The following is a 19556-nucleotide window of genomic DNA, read 5'->3' as shown; positions in this document are numbered from 1 at the left end:
CTGCGGCCGCCTGGGGAAGAGGCAGCATGCCCAGAAGGGTGGCCCTCTGCAGCTGGCTGGGCTTCTCCGCGCTCCTGGCGCTTTTCGCGCTGGGCATCTTGGTGGGTGAGTAGCCAGGCTTTGCGAAGGGCAAGGGGGATTGGAAGGAAGCAGCCCTGGGCTGAATGGGTCGCCGCTGCACAGCTGAGGAAGTACCGTCCCACCCTCCGGCGAGTTCGAGGGTCAGGGGAAGGCGCTCTGCACATGCTCAAGAGCACTCCCGTGAACTGGAGACCCACGGTCGCGCCGTTGGGCTGATTCCTCGTTTCTTCGCAAGGGCGCCTCAAACGGATGTTTTAAAAAATATCCAACTTTACTGTAGCATAAGCTACAGTAAGCATAAGCTTTCGAGAACCACAGTTCTCTTCGTCAGATGCATCTGAGGAAGAGACCTGTGATTCTCAAAAGCTTATGCTACAGTAAAGTTGGTTAGTCTTAAAGGTGCTACTGGTCTCTACTATTTTGCTACTACAGACTAACATGGCTAACTCCTCTGGATCTTTAAAAAAATATGTATTTAAGAACATGCCCTCCAGTTTGCAGGATCTGAGCAAGTCTGTTGCAAACAACTTCACATTTCCCTTCCCTTTTCCGAGGCGGTTCAAACGCCTGTTGAGCCTGAACAGAACAATCCTAAAGAGAGCTGCACCTTTCCAAATCCTTGGACGTAGAACAGAGTAACTCTGCTCAGGGTTGCATTGGAAGCCCTGCAGAAAACCAAAATAAGGGAGCTGTGACTCTCGAAAGCTTACAGTCTGAAAACCTGGTTGGTCTCTAAGGAGCCGTCAGACTCAACACCAGCAGTCCCATCCTTGGCTTCCAGCCCTAATCAATAAACTGGGTTTTTCCATGCCCTCCCACTAACCACATCAACCTTGTTGCGCTCCAGAGATGCACACATCAACATTGTTTTGCTTTGTGACAGAAGTAGGTACCAGCAGGTGCATCGCTCTACATGGAGCTGGGCCTGAGAGCTTCCGTTTGTAGAAGGGAAACTTGTTTCAGGAATGTTGAGGGGGGGAAAGCCTCCCCAGTAGGTGTTCTGACTGTGGTCTCGGGAGATTGCGCTTAAGGAGAGTAAATACCCACAGACTGAAGACTGCAGCACAATAGCTTGGATTGGGAGATGGGGAAGGCGTGGCAAAGGCACCCACAGATCTTACACCCTCCTAAGTCTGCTTAGAAGAGTATCTTTGCTTAGGAGGGCACTGTAAGAGCCTGTATTCAGGTTGCCGACCTCCGGGTGGTGGCTGGAGATCTCCCAGAATGCCAGCTGATCTCCAGGCCTCAGAGATTAGTTCCGGGGCAGAAAATGGATGCTCTGGAAGGTTAACTCAGAGCTGGCAACTCAGAGCTGGTAACCGTAGCCTGTACTCCAGCATGGTGCAGTGGCTGCAGTGTTGGATTAGGATCTGCAAGACTCAGGTTCGAATTCCCACTCTGCTAAGGAAGCTCAGTCACACCCTCAATTTTGGCCCCAAACAGGCCAGAATGAGCCCCGCACAAAGTGCGGGAGTGTTCCCGTGGCTGGCGTGATGACATCACTTCTTGAAAGTGATGTCATCACACTTCCCTGGGAATATGCGCACGAGGAAGCCTCAGAGGGTAAGTCCCAGTTCTCCTACCTCTCACCAGGAGGGGATACGGACCTGGGATCCGATGCTGGGCTCAGGCTATCTCCCGCCCTGACTAGAGGACTGGCAGCCCTAGCCCCACACTGCCTCTTCTTTAATTATCTAATCCACACATAATTATGGTTTCTGAAGTGCGTAACTCGCAGCCAGGTCATGGGCCTGTTTACGTGGAAGCAAATATGAATATTGACTTCAAAAATCAGTGCAAATAGAATACCAACACAGAAGCAAAATAGAGCTGCTTTCCCTGAACTGCTAGTTTTCTGTTTGCAAAGAATTTTTAATGTAAAAGAATATTCAAAGCTGGAAGTCACCACCTGCAGCCTGAAGTGGAGCAGCCCATTCTGGCACTTCATTCTGAGGGCTAAGCTGTCCTAGGATTGTAGCAATGAGAACTGTTCATTTGTTAAACTCTTAGAGGGTCAGCTGTGACTCAGGCTTTTTGCTGAGAATGAGCATTACATAACTCTTCTGGTTTATTCAAGCCAAATCTCTATCCAAACAAGGTTTTTTTTGCTATGCTGGCTACAGAGAACAAAGAAGACCATACAAGGATGGTGGTAACTTACTTATTTCTTTGCAGAAGTTTACAGAGAACGAGATGCCAGTTCTTTTGGATCTACAGATCACATATTTGAAACCTTTGCCTCTCCATGTAGCATTGCCAGGAAGGAGTGCAATATCCTATTTGCTGCTTTGGAGTTACTAAATTTTCGCTAGCCCTTGCTTTTCCACCCTTAACTGCATAAATTAGCTGGTGGTTTATTTATTTATTTATTTTATTTGACTTATATTCAGCCCTCCCCATGAATGGGCTCAGGACGGCTATCTTCATGCCCTGAAATTCTTCATACGTTGCTTGATTGTAGTGCTGTTAAAGGCAAAGGAGTGGGTCAGCTTAGTCATTTTCTGGTCAATGGGCAACTCTGGCATGATTCCTGTTATCTTTGAAACTCTGCCTTAGTGTTTAGTGCTTGTTGTAAACACTTGTGTGGGTTTTTATATTTCTTGTGCACTGGTTATGAAAAGGCGGTCTAGATATAATTAGAGATTAAGGACACATTCTACTTGTTATACTTTCTGTTGTGTATATATACATCGGGCCTGATGGAATTACACTCCGCTTCATCTGATGAAGTGAGCTTTGCCTTTGAAAGGCATATATTGTGCTAGCCTTTAAGGGGCCGCTGGACTCCTGCTTTGTTCTCCTGTTACAGACGAACACAGCTACCCATCTAGAATTTACCCATCATTAAGCAACTTTGAGGGGGGATTAAGTATGTGCTTATATCTTCCACCAGCGTCATGAAACAGAAAAGGACTTGATTTTGGCTAGATCAGAAAAAGAGCAAAGTTAATCACAGCTTGTTGTTGTGACACACTGCAGGCTGGAGTGTGAAATCTGTCGACCGATCAGCAGGCCTGGCAGACGGCTATCAAGATGCAAGAAGGCAACTCTTTGCTGAAATGAAAGCGGCCAACATCAAGGAGTTTTTGCGGTAAGCTTTTGGCTTCCTTTGATCACAAACTGCGTCAGCTGATAAGATGCAAAGCCAGCTGCAGGGAGCTCCTGAAGAATCTCTCCAGACTTTTAGAGAACTGGGAGAAGCAAACCGAAGAGAAGGAACCCTTCTGAGCCTTTTAAAAGGATATAGACCATGTTTTATATGCGTGTATGTGTGCCATGCATGACTGCGCTCCAGACTTGACAAAAAAGATTCAGGATGCTAAGTTTGGGGATCAGTTCCAAGGTATAAAATGTAAAAACGAAGAACCTTCTCCCCATAGAAGTTTGCTAGATGCCAAGTTTAAGATGCTTTAAGCACCCGGTGAAATCATTTTAAAAAAATATTTCCTAGTCTTTTGTTGCTTTATCGAGCTTTTCCTTCCCTGTCACTTAGTAGTTAAGGTGCGTTCTGGATGGGTGTGAACGATCCATCATTTTAAGTTGCTGCTTTTAACTTTATTGTTGGTTGGTTTTATTATTTGCTGGATTTTCTTCTCTAGGACTTGTTTTGTGAGTTTATTGTTTTAATCTGTTGCTCTTTTGTGTTGGAAGCTGCCTCGTGAACAGCGGTGATGACAGAAGGGATTTAAAATGAAGCAAAATTAAATAAATAAGCATGAGAGCTTGGAGAGCCGTTGAAAAGCATCTTCTGCTAGGAATTTACTGGATGGCCTTGGGCGAGTTCTCCTCTTTCCACTGCCAGTTCCCCAGCTGTGAAATGGAGATAACAGTGATTCATCCATGCAGGGTCTACAATGAGTGATTAACATTTTGGATTGAGATGGGAGAGATTTGGGTCCAAATCAGCAGTCAGTGTTGACACTCCCAGGGTGATCTTAGGCTAGCCTCTCTCTCTGAGAAGAAACACATGAGACGAATTACATGTAAAGAGCACTTGACTGGTCCCCCAAGCGTCCCTGGGAGTGGCAGTCTAAACCTCCCCCTCTCCAAGCAACTGGGGGAAAACCGAGCAAAGTGGATTTTCTTGCAAAGAACTGCCACTCGACTGGAGAGATTCTCTCTTTCAAAAATCCAATTGGCTGGTTTTCCTTCAGGATCTCAGAGACAGGACTCTGCCAAGAGAAGAAGAATGGGAGGGACTGGGTTTCTCTCTTGCTCACAAAACACCTCAGCTTTTTTCCTGCCTCTTGTTATGTCGTTCCCAACCTCTCCCCACTCCCATCCTGAGCTCCCAGAGGATTTTTGACAGAGAGAAAGAGAGAGAGCATGTGTGTGAGAGAGTGAAAGTCTCTCCAGTTGCGATTCTTCCCTGCTGAACTGAGATTCACATTGAGCGGCTGTTTTTTTAAACTACAATTCCCAAGGATCCTTGCAGAATCGGACATTCGCCTGTGTGTCTTGTGTGTTTTGACCCCCCCCCCTCTCTATTCCTGACCTACCTTGCAGGGTAGTTGTGATGATAAAAGGGAAGTGGACAATGAGCTCCTTAGAGGAAGGGAGGGTAATAATGGAACAACGTGAATATATGTAGCTAAAGCAGGTTTAAGCAATGGAACTCCTTGGAGATTGAAAACGCAGCATCAATCACGGTAGCTTAACCTTTGCCATTGTTGAGTGTATGTGCCAGTTAATAATTAAAATCCAGAGTCTGGTCCTGGGTCCAAGTTCTTTCTGAACTGGACACTGGTTGTCCCTTCTTGCAAGCTTCATCGAATGCTGGTGTATAGTTTCAAATACAGACATGGATTTCACTCATTGACATGTCAAGCCAATCGAGAATCTGTTCTGGATATCCTGAAAATATCTCTGATGTATTGTTTCTTGATGTGTGCTTCACTCTATTTAAATAATTCAAGCAGTGCTTAATTAGGCTCGCTTCGTTTTGAAGGATGGTTTCCAAACAGAGTTTACGGCCAGGCACTCTTGCAGAATAGTTACAGTGCACGATATTTTTTTTTTAAAAGTACTCCACAATGTCTTCACATAGTGGCTCTGCTCCTGTGCTTTTAATAGCAGGGGGACACAGAGAGATCCAAATTTCCTGAGCGTAGAGAGAAGCTTGGCCTGTTGAGTTTCTTCAAGCCAGGCTGCTCTTAAAGCACAAGAGCAGAGACAACAAGAAATGTTGGCACGTTAGCTGTGATGTTCTCTTTTCAAGGCACATGTTTCAGGGGAAATTATATATCTACAAGCAGGGGACCTGCAAGGACTTGTGGGGGCATCTCGTTTCCCCCTCCCTCTTTCATTTTTCCCTTCCCGTGAGCCTTATCTCAGCAGATCTCAGAAGCTAAGCAGGATCAGCCTTGGTTAGTAATTGGATGGGAGACCTCCAATAAAAGCCAAGGTTGCAGAGGCAGGCAATGGCAAACCACCTCTGTTAGTCTCTTGCCATGAAAACCCCAACATAAGCCAGCTATGACTTGAGGGCACTCTCCACCACAAAGGCCCCCATAGACTCTCCCTTTCTCCTGCTTCCTTCTCACCTACCCCATCTTCCGCCTTTTCTCCTTTCCTCCTCCTGGTAGCAGCTCCCCAGGAAAACTGTATCCTAGTTGTACAGAGCTGAGGGCTGGGCCAGACCCAGTTGCATGGTGGGGAAGCCTCAGGGTCTTTGGGTGAGGCTACCTCATTTCCTTCGTATTCCCTTTCCCACACTCTTTGCTCTTTCCCTCCTCCAGGCAACCCCCCATATCTTCATCTTTCCCTGCTTCTTTCTTTCCTTCCCACCCACAATGGAGACCCAAAGCTGCTCAAATCATTCTCCTCTCTTCCATTTTATCCCCACAACAACCCTGCGAGGTGAGTTAGGCTGAGAATGCATAACTGGCCCAAAGTCACCCCGTGAGCTTTCACGACAGAGTGTTGATTCAAACGTGACTCCCCCAGCTCCCAGTCTGAAATTCTAACCATCTCGGGGACCCTATTTGGGTGGAAATGCAGCATGATGTTTTAAATAATAAATAAATAACTACTGCACCACACTGGCTTTCTGGGGTGGTTGATGTTGAACAACAGCAAACAGTCAGTACTGGGAGAGTCATGCAACTCGTATGGCAGCAAGTTGCCCAGTACTGCCTATAGGGCGGGGAGAGCTATGTAGCCATTTCTAAAGGACTCCAATTGCTCCACCCTTGATCACGGTGCATTTTTCTGTGTTCCTTTTAGCTCTTTCACAAAGCTCCCTCATGTGGCAGGAACAGAGCAGAATCTACACCTGGCGAAGGAAATACAAGCCCAGTGGAAGGAATTTGGCTTAGACACAGCTGAACTGGTTCACTACGACGTCCTACTTTCCTACCCAAATCAAAGCGCTCCCAACTATGTGTCTATTACAGATGAGCGTGGAAATGAGGTAACCAGGTTAAGCTGTTAAACGGTGCAGAATCATATCCTCTTAGCTCCAAAAACCCCCCGAGTTCAGAACATTGTAAGGATTAATAGTAATAATGTGCTTATATATCACCTTTTTGGACAGATTATTTTCCCTTCAGAGGGTGAACAGGGTTATTATTATCCCCACAATACTGCTGGAGCTGAGAGGAGTGGCTTACCCAAGGCCACCTGCAGGGCTCATAGCAGTGGTGGGATTCGAACTAGCAGAGTGCTGATTCACAGCCCAACCACTTAACCACTATGTTACAACAGCTAACAAGGCTGTTTAATAACAATAATTGGGAGCTTATATATTGCTCTTCTAGACTGATTAGTGGCCAACTCAGAACAGTGAATAATGTCAGTGTCATTATTATCCCCACCATACAGCTGGAGAACTCGGGCTGAGAGGAGTGGCTTACCCAAGGCCATGTGCAGAGCTCCTGGCAGTACTGGGATTCAAACCAGCAGAGTGCTGATTTGCATCCCAAACACTTAACTACAATTTCTTGCAATCCAGTGGGAATGTTGGCTACAGTGGAATGGCCGTTTTAAATCAGCATCTCTCTCTTATTGAAAGCATGAAGATGCTTGTTTCAGGGCCACTGAACCAGGAGTGCGGGTCATGTTTTCCTGGAATGGGTGAAGCCGAGCCCTCAGATGAGCAAAAAGGCTATGGCAGTTTGACTTTGGACCACGCTTGACAAGATGAAGGGAATGGATTTCCTGCCCTCGTTAAACTTTAAATTGAACTTGTGAGCCCCAGATTCAGAGACACAGAAGGAAGAATTTAACTCCCCCTGTGCTAGCTTTGCAATCCAAGTTATTCCTGAGACTCCTTATGTACGTGGTGGGTAGAATACATGGTACCGTAAGGTGTCTTCCCTACCCAGGCAAGTAGGAGGTGCTTGAGATTATACAGATGGCATGAAGGAACAGATTAACCCCCTCACATACAGCCGTCGACCCAATCATGATCAGGCTTGCATGACTGAAATTTAGTTGGGGGGCAGGCATGTTCCATTCAACTTCAGCTATATATTTTTTCCTCATTTTCTCCCAATTTTCCATTTTTCCGTTGCAAAAAATGAGGAAAAAATCTCCTCAGGAATCGACACTCCCCTACCCAAATTTTTCTAGTCACCCCCTCCCCCGTTTTCCTACCTAAAGAAATGCTTTACATCTGTGTTCCCAGCGGAGGACCTGCCCACATATCAGAATTACTGGTTCTGTTATCTCAGTCTGTATCAGTGTGGAGCTAAAACCAATACAATATTTCCCCCCCATTTCACTCAAGGTTGGTTCCAAAAATACCATTTCTATTCCTGTCATTTGTTCTCTTTCCCACATAACATTGCCAGCTGCTGATACTGTTATATAATAAGTGTTAAAAAAAACTGTTTGTTTATCTGGCATTTCTGCCTCTCTCTTTCTGTCCCCATATACCATCCAAGGTGCTTTCTAGTGCAATCTCCAGTAGAGTTATACCTTTCTGAGTCCATTGCCTTCAATGGATATAGAAGGATGTAATCATGCATAGGGTAACTTAGGGCCAAGCTACACATGACCAATGACACTTGAACGGCAAGTGGATTGAGTGGAGGGCAAGTGAACAGGGAGAAATACACTTGCCGTTCAAGTGTCATTCGTCATGTGTAGCTTGGCCCTGAGTGACCACAGGTCAGTCAGTCACTTTTAGCTCCACCTACTTCACTGGAAAGGTACCACCTCTCAACTCTCCTAGCTTTCCACAAACTATACAAAACTGAGTTATTCAGGTGGGAAATAGACCTGTGCTGTAAGGAAATTGTTCACTGAGGGCCAAGCTACACATGACGAATGACACTTGAACGGCAAGTGGATTGACTGGAGGGCAAGTGAACAGGGAGAAATACACTTGCCGTTCAAGTGTCATTCGTCATGTGTAGCTTGGCCCTCAGGCAGGGTTACTCTGGTTTGAGAAATTCCTGGACGTTTGGTGATGGAGCTTGGGAAGCAAGGAGTTGGGTAGGGGGATATAACGCTATAGATTCTGCCGTCTGAAGATACCATTTTGTCCAGGGGAACAGATCTCTGTAATTCGTAGGTCAATTGTAATTTCAGGAGATCTCCAGGCCCTGCCCTGAGGTTGGCAAGCCTAGGCACTGTTAGAAATCTAAAGGAGGGGAATTTAAAATCACAAAAGCCCTGTAATAAAGCTCTGTAAAACAATTCAAAAGAGGTACTCCTCTTCAAAGCAGATATGATTGAAAACTCACACAGTTAGATTTGGCTTGGTGCTTTAAAAGGTAAAAAAAGTAGCAGTCAGAGAAATCGGACTTAACTAATGAACGGGTTTGTATGGGAACATAAGCCCCTTTATATAAAAATAAATTGTACAACTATCTACTTTGCCAATTGATTCTTTTTAAAAATGTAACAATTTGCCTAAAATTGATCAGAACGGTTTAAGATATATGGACATGATCCAGCTATGTTTACAGCACTATCGATGGGCTTAGATGGGTGTAAGTCGGCATAGGACGATACAGTTAAGCACAGACTTAGAAATGCTTAAAGGCGAATGAATTATGCCTTGCCCACCCCCACCCCCCAAATTATTTCTAAATCTGATTTCAGAATCTAAATGAGAAATTCTCTGAAGCTTAGAATCAATCTCAAATTCTGAAATTTTGCCACATGTGAAGTGTGGGAAATTCTGTTTCAGCTCTGTGCTTTTTTTTTTTAAAACCCTTTTCTTTGGAATAGATTTTCAACACATCACTTTTTGAGGCTCCTCCTCCAGGATATGAAAACGTTTCCGGGGTGTTGCCACCTTATAATGCTTTTTCACCCCAAGGTGTTCTAACGGTAAGTCCCAGAGAACCAGCCATGCTACATTGGTCACTTGAATGAATTGTGCATGCATGTTGCATAATTATTCTTTAATTTGAGTCTAGGATATCTTGGGTACTTAGTTGGTGTTTACAGCTATGCACAGGTTTTTTTTATGTTGAATTTCTTTTCTTCATTAAGCTTGACTTAATTTTCCTGCTGTGAGTTTTGACAATGAAGTTCCATTCTATTCATAAAATAGTATCTAATGAAGAGAAGTGTATCTAATGAAAAGAGCTGTGGTTCTCAAAAGCTTATGCTACAATAAAGTTGGTTAGTCTTAAAGGTGCTACTGGACTTTTTACTATTTTGCGACTACAGACTAACACGGCTAACTCCTCTGGATTTATTCTATTCATATTCGTCCTATTACCAACTTTGTCCTCATTACATGAGCCATTAAGCTGAATTGTCCTGAGAAACAGGACAATTCAGTGACTGGGAGGGTAAGATTAAAGCCGAATAGCATCTTAAAGACTAACAAGATTTCCAATGTATAAGCTTTCAAGAGTCAAAGCTCCCTTTGTCAGAAACAAAGCACACAGGTGTTGCACTTCCTTTCCAGAAGTGCAGTTTGTTCCCCCACCTCCCTAAGTTTCAGCTAGCTGTGTGGTCAACAGGATCACACCGGAACCACACCCATTTAAAACTCCTTTTTTATAACTAAGGTCAACTAGTTGTGGACATTACCCCTGCGCCATTAGCCTTAGGTTTCAGAAGAACCTTTGAGGACATAGAACTGTTGAGGTCACAATGTATATAAAACAAAATGAATAAAATCAAACTTTATTTTAAGAAGCAGAGTAAGTTTAGAATATTCATTCACTTCTTCCAACTTCCAACCCAACGCTAAAAAAAATTAAATAAGTCAAAGGAAAAGAAACGTTCAAAATACACAGTAAACCTAACCTTTCCTTATCTTACCTCTAATATCTTTCTTCCCTAACTACTTCGCTTTACAAAACCCTACCTGCCTAGTCCAACTCTTCCTAAAAATAAAAAACCCTTCCTTCTTAACTCCCCCCAGCTAACTTCCTTAACTTTTAAACTACCTGTCAAGAATTATGTACTTGTGACCACATTTTCTGGCGTTAACGACAGATATTATATGCGTTACATCACAATAGATATTTCAGAAACGATCACTTTGCAAAAGTGTAATTGGTTCCAAATGTAGCTGTTTCAGAAATGGTCTGAATTGGAGTTTTTTAAAAGGCATGATTTTTTTCCTTCCCACTCCTGAAAAGGCAGATCTGGTGTATGTTAATTATGGACGCACTGAAGACTTTTTCAAGTTGGAGAGAGAGATGGGAATCAATTGTACGGGAAAGATTGTGATTGCTCGATATGGGAAAATCTTCAGGGGAAATAAAGTAAGTCAATATCATGTGTGTTTTCCTTTGCTGTCCCCCTCTCTCATCTTTCTGTCTCCATGGTAATACCATTCCAGGTTTCAGTGGGCTGATGAAGGTAGCCATAGAAAGGTCCCTGGTGCTGGAAGGAGTTCAAAGCCTCAACCGAAAAAGTACAAGTCAACCAAAAAAGCACAAGTCAAATTGTTCTGGATTAAAAATTGATAAATGTTTATTTTTAGTCTTCTACAACTCCATATTCTTCATGAGTTTTCCCTCATACCGAGGTCAGTTTCCTTGAAGAGTTCCATGCTCTGTCCACTTGTGAATTGTAGAATATACAGTGAGAGTGCTGCGGTCACTTTTACCTCCAGTTGCCACCACAGGTAAAGGTCCTGATTTGATTCCAGTAGCACCTTAAAGACCAACCAGATTTCCAGGGTATGAGCTTTCAAGAGTCAGAGGTCCCTTCGTCAGACATATCTAACAAAGGCAACGTTGACTCTCAAAAGCTCATACCCTGGAAATCTAGTTGGTCTTTAAGGTGCTACTGGATCTGAATCTTATTCTTCCACTACAGACCAACAAGGTTCCCACCTGACTCTGTCTTCATGGAAAGTAAAGGTCTTGTGTCTCATGACGACCCACCTTGACCATGAAGATGGTAGTAGGTAGGACCTCATGGAAGGATCTTCATTATCAGGCAGGGTTATATAGGTTAATTGCCATTTTTGTTCATTGCTCAATCAATTTAAACTGATTAAAAGCCTGCAGTCCTGTTCAGATTTTGGAATCCTGCTGATTAAAAGCTTCCAGCCCTGAAACAAGAGCTGCTACTACTAAATCTTGTTGAATGTTGAAAACAACCTCTCAATGTTTGACTGCTCTGTAGGTTAAAAATGCCATGTTAGCTGGAGCTAAAGGGATTGTACTTTACTCAGACCCTGCTGATTATTGTGCACTTGGAGTGAATCCCTATCCGGATGGGTGGAACCTTCCTGGAGGAGGAGTCCAGCGTGGGAACGTATTGAACTTAAATGGTGCAGGAGATCCGCTGACCCCAGGGTATCCAGCCAAAGGTGAGTGACTTGCCTCTAAGCGGTGGAACGATCATGTCACCACCAATGTTGTTTGGTTTAAGGTATGATTGTGCTGGGATTTGGGAAGAGACTGTGTGTGTGTGTGTGTGTGTGTGTGTGTGTGTGTGTGTGTGTGTGTGGTGTGTGGTGTGGTGTGTGGTGTGTGTGGTGTGTGTGTGTGTGTGTGTGTGTACCCCCAAGTCCTTCTTTGGTTCCCTTTGCCTGGTGGTGTAGATCAGATGAGGCTTGCACAGTTTTCTACAGCAAAGGGTTACCTGATTAAATGTGAATGGATAGCGGTGGCCTCCGGAATTGTGAAAGTATTACAAAAACCAGGATTCAAAGAGGAAATGTTTGATCCCTTGACTTAATAATAATAATTGCATTTTTATATCACCCTTCTGGAAAGATTAGGGCCCCACTCAAAGCAGTGAATAAAGTCTGTGTTACTATTTTCCTCACAATTCAGCTGAGGAGCTGGGGCTGAGAGAAGTGGCTTACCGAAGGCCACCTACTAAATTCATGGTAGTAGCAGGAATCGAACTAGCAGAGTGCTGATTTGCAGCCAAGCTGCTTAACCACTATGCTACAGCAGCCAACAAGGATGTTTAATAACAATAATTGTGAGTTTATATACCGCTCTTCTAGACAGATTAGTGCCCAACTCAGAGCAGTGAATAAAGTAAGTGTCATTATTATCCCTACCATATAGCTGGGGGAACTGGAGCTGAAAGGAGTGGCTTACCCAGGGGCACTTGCAGAGCTCCTGGCAGTACTGGGATTCAAACCAGCAGAGTGCTAATTTGCAGTCCAAACACTTAACCACTATGCTACAGCAGCTGTCATATACATCATCTGACTTCTAGAAGATCAGTGCCCCACTCAGAGCAATAAACAAAATCAGTGTTATTATTAGGTCTTACAGTTAGATAGGCTACTTCCTGCTTCTTCCGAAAGTCCCTCTCCTGGTTTTGTGAAGTACTAGTATCTATTCTGTTTCTCTCCTTTCTGTCAAAGTTGCTGTTCCTCAATAAACTCTCTTCATTCACCCCTTAATCAGACTCAAGATCATTACCAGAGCCTACAGATATGGTTACCAGCATCACCTTGGCTGGAAGAAGAACCAGAAGGGGCAATAGCATGCAGATGTCTGCTGTCCCTTCCCCTTGCCTGGCCTGTTCTTTTTCTACCACTCTACCCCACACTCAATTGATCATGGCATTGTCGCTTGCTCCATGCTGGTTCCCCCAAACCCAACCTCAGCCAGCAGGCGACACAGGGACAAACAATCACACTTAAAACACGAAATGTTTTTGGTATGTTGAGTTGAAGAATAAATAGAGGCTAAGATCATCGTCATAAATTGACCAAAATACCAATATCCTCAGCATGCTGTTTTTCAGCTCACAACATTTGGAGATTTGGAACCAGATTTTGACTCAATCAGACTTGGATTGAATAGAGACCCTGGATGGTTATCTCATCAGAAGTAACTGCCTTTCAGGCATTCCATTCAGATGCAGCTGGTGGTGAGGGGAGGGGTCACACCCAGCCTGGATTGTGCACGCCACCTCTTTCATGACTTTTGCAACTGATTTTTATCTACCCCCTCCCCTCACCACCTATATATTTCTGGCCAGTTTCTTTATACCCTCCATGCATCTGACGAAGAGAGCTGTGGTTCTCGAAAGCTTATGCTACAATATAGTTGGTTAGTCTTAAAAGTGCTACTGGACTCTTTACTGTTTTGAACCAGAAAGGGCACTCTTTGAATCTGGATTGAGCTGCAGCCCCGACATCCGTAAGCATGCGGTGAAAGACTGGGGAATACCCATCCTCCTACTGCTTTTTAATCATGATGATTGTCGATACACAATTTTGTAATTTTGAGACTCCTTCTCCTGATTGGTCCCATGCTGTGCAATTGTGTCTGCATCTTGATTTCTAAGCATCCCGGTTATCTCAAGCTGTTTTTGATTTCTCAGAATACACCTTCAGGTATGAGGTTGAGGATGGTGTCGGGATTCCCAGAATCCCAGTTCATCCCATTGGCTACCACGATGCGGAAATACTATTACGGTACGTAGATTTAATTGTCTTCAGTGTCTGTGTGTGCAAGGAAGGGGAAAAAAGTTCTGCTTAACATGATTATTTCATTGCTTTGCCCTGATTTATAGCAGCAAGGGAAAACAAATTCAGGCAGTGGTCTGGAAAACAAATAATGAGATTAGGGGGCTTGACAGCATTTAATTTAAAACACATAAGAATAGTTTCCTTGAAACAGACCAGGCTGCGTCTAGTCTAGCATTCGGTTTCTGCAGCCAGACACCCTTGGGATTCTCGCAAGCTGAGAATGGGGGCAATGTTTTTCTCTAGTTGTGTTATAGATTTGGGCTGCATGCAGATGGCACAATAAGCCACAATTTATAAATCACAGAATAATTAATTTGTGGTTTATTGAGATGTCTGAGTTTAGGCTGCCCGACCAACTGAGGTGAGTGCTGGATGGGGATTCCAAACCACAGTTTGTGCCCAACTTGTTAAGTGTGATTACAGCTACTGGGCTTTGTTGTGACGTGCAAATACAAAGAACGCCATTTGTTCAGGATGCTGTTTGTTTTCAGTCTCCTGCATACAGAGATGGTTGCACAGAGCAGCAAAAAAAAGCTTGTAGTTTCAATTAATGTGAATGCCAGGAACTGAACCTAGATCTTTTTGCATATAACAACAACATTTGATTTATATACCAACCTTCAGAACAACTTAACGCCCACTCAGAGTGGTTTACAAAGTGTGTTGTTATCCTCATGACAATCACCCTGTGAGGTGGGGGAGGGGGGCTGAGAGAGCTCTTGGAGAGCTGTGAGTGGCCCAAGGTCACCCAGCTGGCTTCAGGCGGAGGAGTGGGGAATCAAACATGGTTCTCCAGATTAGAGTCCTACGCTCTTAACTTTTACATGAAACTGGCTCCCAGAGCAGATGCCCTGCTGCTAAACCACATAGAAGAGGAGGCACAGATAGCAGCAGCTGCAGGGACATGAGTGAGGAAGGGAGAAGTCCTGAGGTTGTCCACAGTGCACTTCTTTTCCTGCTGGTTTGCCTTGCCCTCTAGCAGTAGCCACTACCTCCTACTCTAGAAGCTGCTAAGAGACAACTGTTTTTTTGCTATCTCCCAGTGATTGTTTGTCTTGATGTTCCTGCTATAGTTTCATGGGAGGTGCTGCAGCCCCAGACAAGACGTGGAAGGGAAATCTCAATGTTTCCTACAATATTGGACCGGGATTTTCAGGTGATCACTCCACAAGGTCAGTCTGAACCTTTATTGCCTTTCTTCTGCCACTCACACCCAAACCGAATCGATAAACAGTGATGGTTGCCATCACTGTGCCTTTAATGTGTAGTGAATCAAGAAGCACCTGGGTCGAATCTCTGGCCTTGTCTGAAGATGTACGTCCATTATAAAGGAGCCAGAGGGGTACTTTGAGCTCTCTCTTTAGTGAGCATGTGTCTGTGGAGTACACGTTGGAATCTGTTTCTATAGAACCTCCATGGCTGCTTCCCGCTGGGAAAGGAGCTTGTTGTTAGACAGGAAGAGAGAGAGCATGCTTCTATCTTATATGGGTCATTTAGTACTTAGCAGGAAGAGGAGGCAGGAAACATGTACCTGAAGCTATAGAGTCAGACCTTTGGGGAGCAATCCTGGGCAGGTCTACTTAGAAAATAAATCTCATTTTTTCCCCAAAGGGATTGCTCAACCCGCCCCCCCCAAAAAAAAAAAACCCTGTAGGATTGTAACTGTGATGGACTACACTTTTTAAAAGCTTAGAAGTGCTGTACTGATGGTTGAAGGACTGTGAAGGACTGTGAAGGGTTAAGAGTGACAGGCCACTCCAAGGAACCTGATTGAGTAGCAAGAGCTGAACAGAGAGAGACTTCTTAGCTGGTTGTTGGGGAGAGAGACTGGAAAGAGAAAAGATTCCTGGTCTGGTGTAGTTGGAAACTGCCTTTAGAGATCTTAAGAGTCAGTTAAAAACTCAAGACAGGTACTGGTGTTTCAAGAGAAGGAGTTTGGGTACTGGAAGGAGGGTACCAGCTTTCTGGAAACCAGAAAGAGTAAGAGAATACTCAAAGAAAGTGTACTAGAGTGTGGGAAAACACTGGAACAAAAGCCTCTCAACACAAAGATTTAAATAACTGTGAAGAGCTTAAGAAACTCATTAGTCTGAAACCTGAGAACTAAGGTCAGTACATGTACTGATTTTACCCCAGAGTTATGTTTTGAGTTACCTCAGAAATTTTCAGCCATGATTTCACCTGACCTTTCCCCTCTATGTTAAATAAAAATATTTTATTATTTTTGAATCTCCAAATGCCTCTAGTGCCATTTAAGTTGCTTAAGTCAAAAAAGGGAGGGCGTCCTAGCAGCCTTGGTCCGTCAAAGTCAGTAGTGTCTACCCAGACTGGCAGCAGCATTCAAGAATCTCAAGGGGGCGAAGTCTTGGACATCACGTACTGCCTGATCCTTTTAACTGGAGATGTTGAGTGTGGGGCCTTCTGTGTGCCAAGCAGATGCTCCACCATGAGCCACTGGCCCACCCCTGAAGGCGAACACTTGAGAAAAGTCTGTGGCTCAGTGGAAGCGCCTCTGCTTGGCATGCAGAAGGTCCCAGGTTCAGTCCTCGGCATCTCCTGCTAAAAGGATCAGATAGTAGGTGATGCGAAAGACCTCTTCCTGAGATCCTGCAGAGCTGCTGCCAGCCTGAGTAGATGATACTGACTTTTGTGGACCAAGGGTCTGATTCAGTAGAAGAGTGAGGCTACCTTAGAAAGGTCTTCGGTCTATCAAGGTCAGCATTGTTGTCAACTCTCTGGGGTCTTAGGGAAAGTATTTCATATTACCCACTACCTGATCTTTTCATTGGAGATGCCAGGAATTGAACCAAGGACCTTCTGTATGTGAAGCAGTCACTGAGCCACAGCCCCTGTTCCTTTGATCCAGGATAGCTTCTCTTGTGTCCTGGTGCAGTAACTTACAGGATCGTGGCTGCGTTTCTCCATTTTTCTCCGAATTTTACCTCAGTGTGTCAGTTGCGTTCATTGGATTCACCCCCATTTTGTTGGTGTTGCTCTTCCTTCCCAGAAGAGCGCCTTCACCTCGCCTCCTTTTTCTTCCCCCTTCAGAAAAGTCAGAATGCATGTTCACACCATCAATAAATTAACACGCATCTACAATGTGATTGGGACCATCAAAGGAGCGGTGGAACCAGGTGAGACTTGCTTGATGATGGCTGGATGGAAGAGGTCAATCACAGGAAGATGAAGGAATGTGAGAAGATTCATAGGGGTGGTGTGATGGACAGGAGGTCTTTTGCTGAGTCCAGCAGCTGGAAGCGAACAGCCCAAAATTCAAGGGGGTGGTGGTCAAAATGCATGAAGAAATGGAAATATTTTGTCATGATAGAAAGGAAAAACTGTGCAGGTACCTAGAAGTACCTGGTAACTCTTCTTTATATTTCTTGGCAAGAACTGGAAGTCCTGAAACCATCTTTCTCTCTATATATATATTTTTCATTTCAAAAGAATGCTATTTATAGCACTGTGTCTCAGAACGGTGAAGAATATATATTTTTTTGTCTTGTGTGAAAACTTCTATAGTTCTTCCTTTGCTGCTTCATGCACTTGATCTGAATCTGGTGGGAAAAGTGGGGGGGGGGGGGGAGATCCAGCTCCTTTGTGTATTTCTTTCCCTCTCTTCCTCCAGATAGATATATCATCTTCGGAGGCCACAGGGATTCTTGGGTTTTTGGCGGGATTGACCCAACCACGGGGTCAGCCGTTCTTCAAGAGGTCGCTCGGAGTTTTGGCAAGATGGTAACAAAAGGTAATGATCGACATAGGCTGGGAAATACAAATGCCCCGTTGATGGAGGGCCTTAGGCCATCACCACATGGCCGCTGGAGGTCAGAAGGCAGAGCAGCAGTAGCCCAACCTGACCAGGAAACCCTTTTTGTCCTTCCATGTCATGGAGAGCCAATGCCCTGCTGGGTGGGCGGAGTCATTGTGCCTTCTAGAAACCCTTCGCTGCCCAGGGGGAGTGCTTCTCAGCGGCATATTGCAGGGCTGGCTATTCCTGATGCGTTCAGGGGAGATGGAGTGCATTAGGTTCATGACATGGAGACGGAGGTGCTGATATGCAGTAATGCACATGTTCAACTTCTAAGTATGTAAAATGTGATGCATTTTATAGACTGATGTAGTAAATTAAATAAATTGATGCTCTGATTACAATGCAGCCAGAATGACGATTAAGTACCATCAAGTAGCAACAGACGTATGTTGGCCCTCATAAGATTTTCGAGACAAGAGGTAAACAGAGGTAGTTTTGCCATTGCCTTTCTCTGCACAGCAACCCCAGTCTTCCTTTGTGCTCTTCCGTTCTCCCTGCTTAGCTTCTGAGCTCTGGCTAATCTGGGCTATTCAGGCTGCTAGAACCCCTGCAGAGAGTATTAAAATGGGGCAGGTAATGTTATAAAGTGTCACTCCACTCTTTTAAAAGAACTCCATAATCTGCAGTGAAAATATATCCTTTTTCATGTAACTTGAACTCTGCAAATGCAGGTTGGAGGCCTAGAAGAACGATCATTTTTGCCAGTTGGGATGCAGAAGAATTTGGATTATTAGGATCTACCGAGTGGGCAGAGGTAAGCGGCTGACCTCGGACTGAGATATGATGCGGAACCACTTCAAGAAGTGCCTGTCCCACTACCCTTCGTGAGTTAAGGTGCATCATGGCTTGGTCCCAGCTGAAAACATCTCAGGAGATGAAACGGGGGGGATTTCATTGAGAGTTAATGGAAGAGGTCTGTGAGCAGAGCATCTGCTTTGCATGCAAAAGGTCCCTGGTTCAATCCCCGGTGTATCTACAGCCCAAAGGGTCAGGTGATGGGAAAGACCTCTGCCTGAGACCCTGGAGAGCTGCTGCCAGTATGAACTGAACAATACTGACCTTGATGGATCAGCTGTCTGACTCAAATGAAGGGCAGGGTTATGTGTCCTGGTTATTTTAGTGGTGGAGCCAGTTTGGTGTAGTGGTTAAGAGCAGCAGGACTCTAATCTGGAGAACTAGGTTTGATTCCCCACTCCTCCAGTTGAAGCCAGCTGGGTGACCTTGGGTCAGTCACAGCTCTCTCAGCCCCACCCACCTCACAGGGTGTTTTTTTGTGGGGATAATAATAATGTACTTTGTAAACCGCTCTGAGTGGGCGTTAAGTTGTCCTGAAGGGCAGTATATAAATTTGTTGTTGTTGTTGTTGTTGTTGTTGTTGTTGTTATACACCAGCTTAAATCTCACCATCCAACAGTGAAGATGATAAACAATAAGTGTAGTTAACTAGGACTAACCAGAAGGCTAAGAGTGTGTCTACATGAGAGGGACTACACAAGAGATGCAATGTTATCTGGGAAGGGTAGTTTAAAAAGACAGAACCAGTGGCAGGGCAAAGGCTTTGCTATACACTGGAGCTGTGTGAAGGGGCTGTGAAATGCCAGAAGGGAAACTTCAGCCCATTATAACCTCTCCAGGTCCAAGCTCAACTCTGGAAGGCAGCTGCAGCCCATTTCCATTCCTCACTGCCCTCTTGTTGCTGTCCCAGGTTTAGACTGGAGAAGTGAAACTGACAGGGCCTTTGGGGAGGCGAAGATGAAATTCACAAACCATCTGAGGAGCTATTTCCCTGCC

General features: G+C 44.6%; 1 protein-coding gene across 1 annotated transcript in view; it reads left to right on the top strand.

The window, feature by feature from the left end:
* The window catches only part of LOC129326150 (N-acetylated-alpha-linked acidic dipeptidase 2-like), a 38340-nt gene continuing 18784 nt past the window's right edge, over positions 1-19556 (top strand). Inside the window, exons 1-11 of the mRNA XM_054974306.1 lie at positions 1-105; positions 3061-3172; positions 6307-6493; positions 9262-9363; positions 10635-10760; positions 11632-11818; positions 13804-13897; positions 15025-15123; positions 17000-17085; positions 17580-17699; positions 18437-18519. Of these exons, the coding sequence (XP_054830281.1) occupies positions 27-105; positions 3061-3172; positions 6307-6493; positions 9262-9363; positions 10635-10760; positions 11632-11818; positions 13804-13897; positions 15025-15123; positions 17000-17085; positions 17580-17699; positions 18437-18519 (1275 nt within the window). The 5' untranslated portion in view covers positions 1-26. The remainder of the gene's footprint in view (positions 106-3060; positions 3173-6306; positions 6494-9261; positions 9364-10634; positions 10761-11631; positions 11819-13803; positions 13898-15024; positions 15124-16999; positions 17086-17579; positions 17700-18436; positions 18520-19556) is intronic.

This window comes from Eublepharis macularius, chromosome 3, assembly GCF_028583425.1.
Source record: "Eublepharis macularius isolate TG4126 chromosome 3, MPM_Emac_v1.0, whole genome shotgun sequence".
Taxonomy (NCBI): domain Eukaryota; kingdom Metazoa; phylum Chordata; class Lepidosauria; order Squamata; family Eublepharidae; genus Eublepharis; species Eublepharis macularius.
This window is presented reverse-complemented; position numbering and strand designations above follow the sequence as displayed.